We start from the raw sequence: 2,666 nt of genomic DNA on the forward strand, positions 1-2,666 counted from the left end.
TATATCTGATATTTTGTGTCATTGTCAATCACGTTTTGATATTATTTGTTGTTCCATATCATAGTGATGTCATTGTATTGGAACACTGTTTCATATATTGTTTTCTTATATTTGATAATTGTATAAAATTAACAATAAAAAAATATAAAAAAATAAGAGAATATAAAGAAGAATATAATAATAAAATAAGATATAATCATTCTTATTCTTATTATTTATTATATCTGATTTTATATTTTATATTGATTTTTATCTTTGAATAACATCACTCATTTCTTCTTTTTGTTAATTTTTTCTTTTCTAATCATCATTTATTTCTTATTATTATTCTTTGTTGTTATTATTTTATATTAGATGATCTTTTTATTATTTTATATTTGTTTATATTGTTTGTTTATATTTTATTATTATTATTTATTGTTGATTATCTTATATCATTTATTTATTATATGTTGTATTGATATTTAACATTGTTAATATGAAATGAATAATAATGAATAAATATAAAATAAGAATAAAAAGATATAAGAATATAACATAAATAATAAAATAAGAAATATATAATAGATATAAAGATAAAAGAATAAGAATAAAATAAATAAATATAAAATAATATAAATAAAATAAAAAATAAATAAAAAAGAATCAAATAAATATTTTATTATATTTTTATTTATCTTTTATTCTTATTTCTTTTTATTATTTATTAAATTAACACATTGAATATGAATACTTCAAATAAAATAAAACAAGAATGAAATATGTCCATTTTTATATTCATCATTTCATTTATTGATAAATGAAATGTTCATATTCATTTATTGATTTTATTTTATATTCTTTTTTAGTTTTTATATTTCAAATAAATAATAATGAATAAAAATCATTTCATTTCAATTACAATAATTCGTTGTGGTGTGAAATGTTCTGGATATTCTTTTCCACAAAGTGCATTTGTTATTCCTTTATATGAAAATGAATACGGATCACAACATGATTTTGTTTTATTATCTTCTTTCTTAACAGCAATATCCTTTAAACAATTTCCATCACCTCCAAATGCAAACAAACAATCAACTGACTGATTATTTAAATAAAATGCATGTTGTGGATCATTAATATCGAATTTCATCATTCCTTGTATTCTTCCTTTTGATTTTAATGAAAATAAAAATGATTTTGGGTCATTTATATAACCAAGTTTATCAATTTTCACATTAACATATCCTCCAAATTTATTTCCATCTTCATCTTCAATAATAATTATTATATGTTCTTTATTTATTATTCTTTTTTTAAATACTGATGTATTAATATTCCAGTCATCAATATCTGAATCAAATATTATATTTCCTATTTTTCTTGATGTCCATTCTTCTAGTTGTTTCATTTCTTCAATTGTATTCTTTGTTACAGTTTTTATTATTTCTTCTATTTTCTTTCTGTCTTCTTCTTTTTTCATTCTCTCTTCGTCTTCTTGTTTCTTTTTTTCTTCTTTTTTCTTCTTCCTCTCAAAATAATCACTGTAATATGTGCTCCATTTTTCTTTATTTTTGTTAAATTCTTCTGTTATTTTGTCTGAATCTTTTGGTTTTCTGAATATTTTATCTTTCTTTATCATTTCTTCAGTTGAAATGATTTTATTAATTAATTCATTCCGTGTTTTACTTAGTATTTCTTCATCATTATTACATTCTTCTATTATCTTTATCATTCTATTCTTTATTATTTCTGTTTGGTTAATTGTTTCTTGACTTTTTTCTATTACTTGTTTTCTTCTGCTTTCTATTTCATTAATTATACCAATCATTCTTTCTCCTCTTTTAATAAATTCTGAATATGTTTCATTATCTTGTATTTCAAGTATTTCATTTTTAATACTTTCTAAATAATGTTGATATTGTTTAGTAGTATCTTCAATTGGTTGTTGAATATTTGGAAGTTTTTCTACTTCTTCTTTAAAGAAATGAGTGTTCTTGTTTATTAACTCTTCCATTTTAATTTAATAAATATCAGATTAAAATCATATGATTAAATACTTAAATACACGTTTATAACACTCATTTTATTTATTATTATAATAAATGTTATTTTATTTTTATTATTTTAAATAACAATAATATATAATAAAATTAATAATAAAATAATAAAAAATAATAATATTGATATTTATCTATAATTAGTTTATTTTTTCATTTTTATTTTCTTATTTATCTTTTTTTTATCCAATTACTTTTAATTCATTCACTTCATTTTTATTATTCTATTTCTTTCTTGTGTTATTTTCTTTCTCATTTATTGTTTATTATTCTTGTACTTTAGAGATGCCGAAGCATTACAGGAGACACCACAAAAATTATAAAAAAATCAATAACAAAAGAAGGAGAAATCCATACCAACCAAGAGATATAAATGATAGAACAACGAGTGAAAACACGTATTATCTGCATTGACAGAAATACATTAATCATCACAACAATCATTACCATAATAATAACTATCACCATAACAATTATCATAACCGTTATAATAATAATGATATGAATCATTTCATTCATCACTTCAATCATTTTCATCATCATAAGTATTTTATCAATAATTCAAATAGAAACAATCAATATTATAATACAAATAAATCACATAATAAAACACAACATAGATATAAA

At 19.2% G+C, this 2,666-nt stretch overlaps 1 protein-coding gene across 1 annotated transcript in view, besides 5 other annotated features; it reads left to right on the plus strand.

Annotated features, from left to right (window-relative positions):
* Positions 1-9, plus strand: part of EDI_269710 (uncharacterized protein) — a gene marked incomplete at both ends in the record, with an annotated part of 1,215 nt that extends 1,206 nt beyond the window's left edge. Inside the window, one exon of the mRNA XM_001733474.1 lies at positions 1-9. This exon is cut by the window's left edge and continues 1,206 nt beyond it. Coding sequence (XP_001733526.1) covers positions 1-9 — 9 coding nt within the window.
* Positions 1-112: a repeat region.
* Positions 113-121: 9 nt separating this feature from the next.
* Positions 122-156: a sequence feature (AT_rich).
* Positions 157-162: 6 nt separating this feature from the next.
* Positions 163-2,160: a repeat region.
* A 6-nt stretch (positions 2,161-2,166) lies between these two features.
* Positions 2,167-2,307: a microsatellite.
* A 15-nt stretch (positions 2,308-2,322) lies between these two features.
* Positions 2,323-2,666: a repeat region.

This window comes from Entamoeba dispar, genomic scaffold, assembly GCF_000209125.1.
Source record: "Entamoeba dispar SAW760 scf_1105229463163 genomic scaffold, whole genome shotgun sequence".
NCBI classification, from domain to species: domain Eukaryota; phylum Evosea; order Mastigamoebida; family Endamoebidae; genus Entamoeba; species Entamoeba dispar.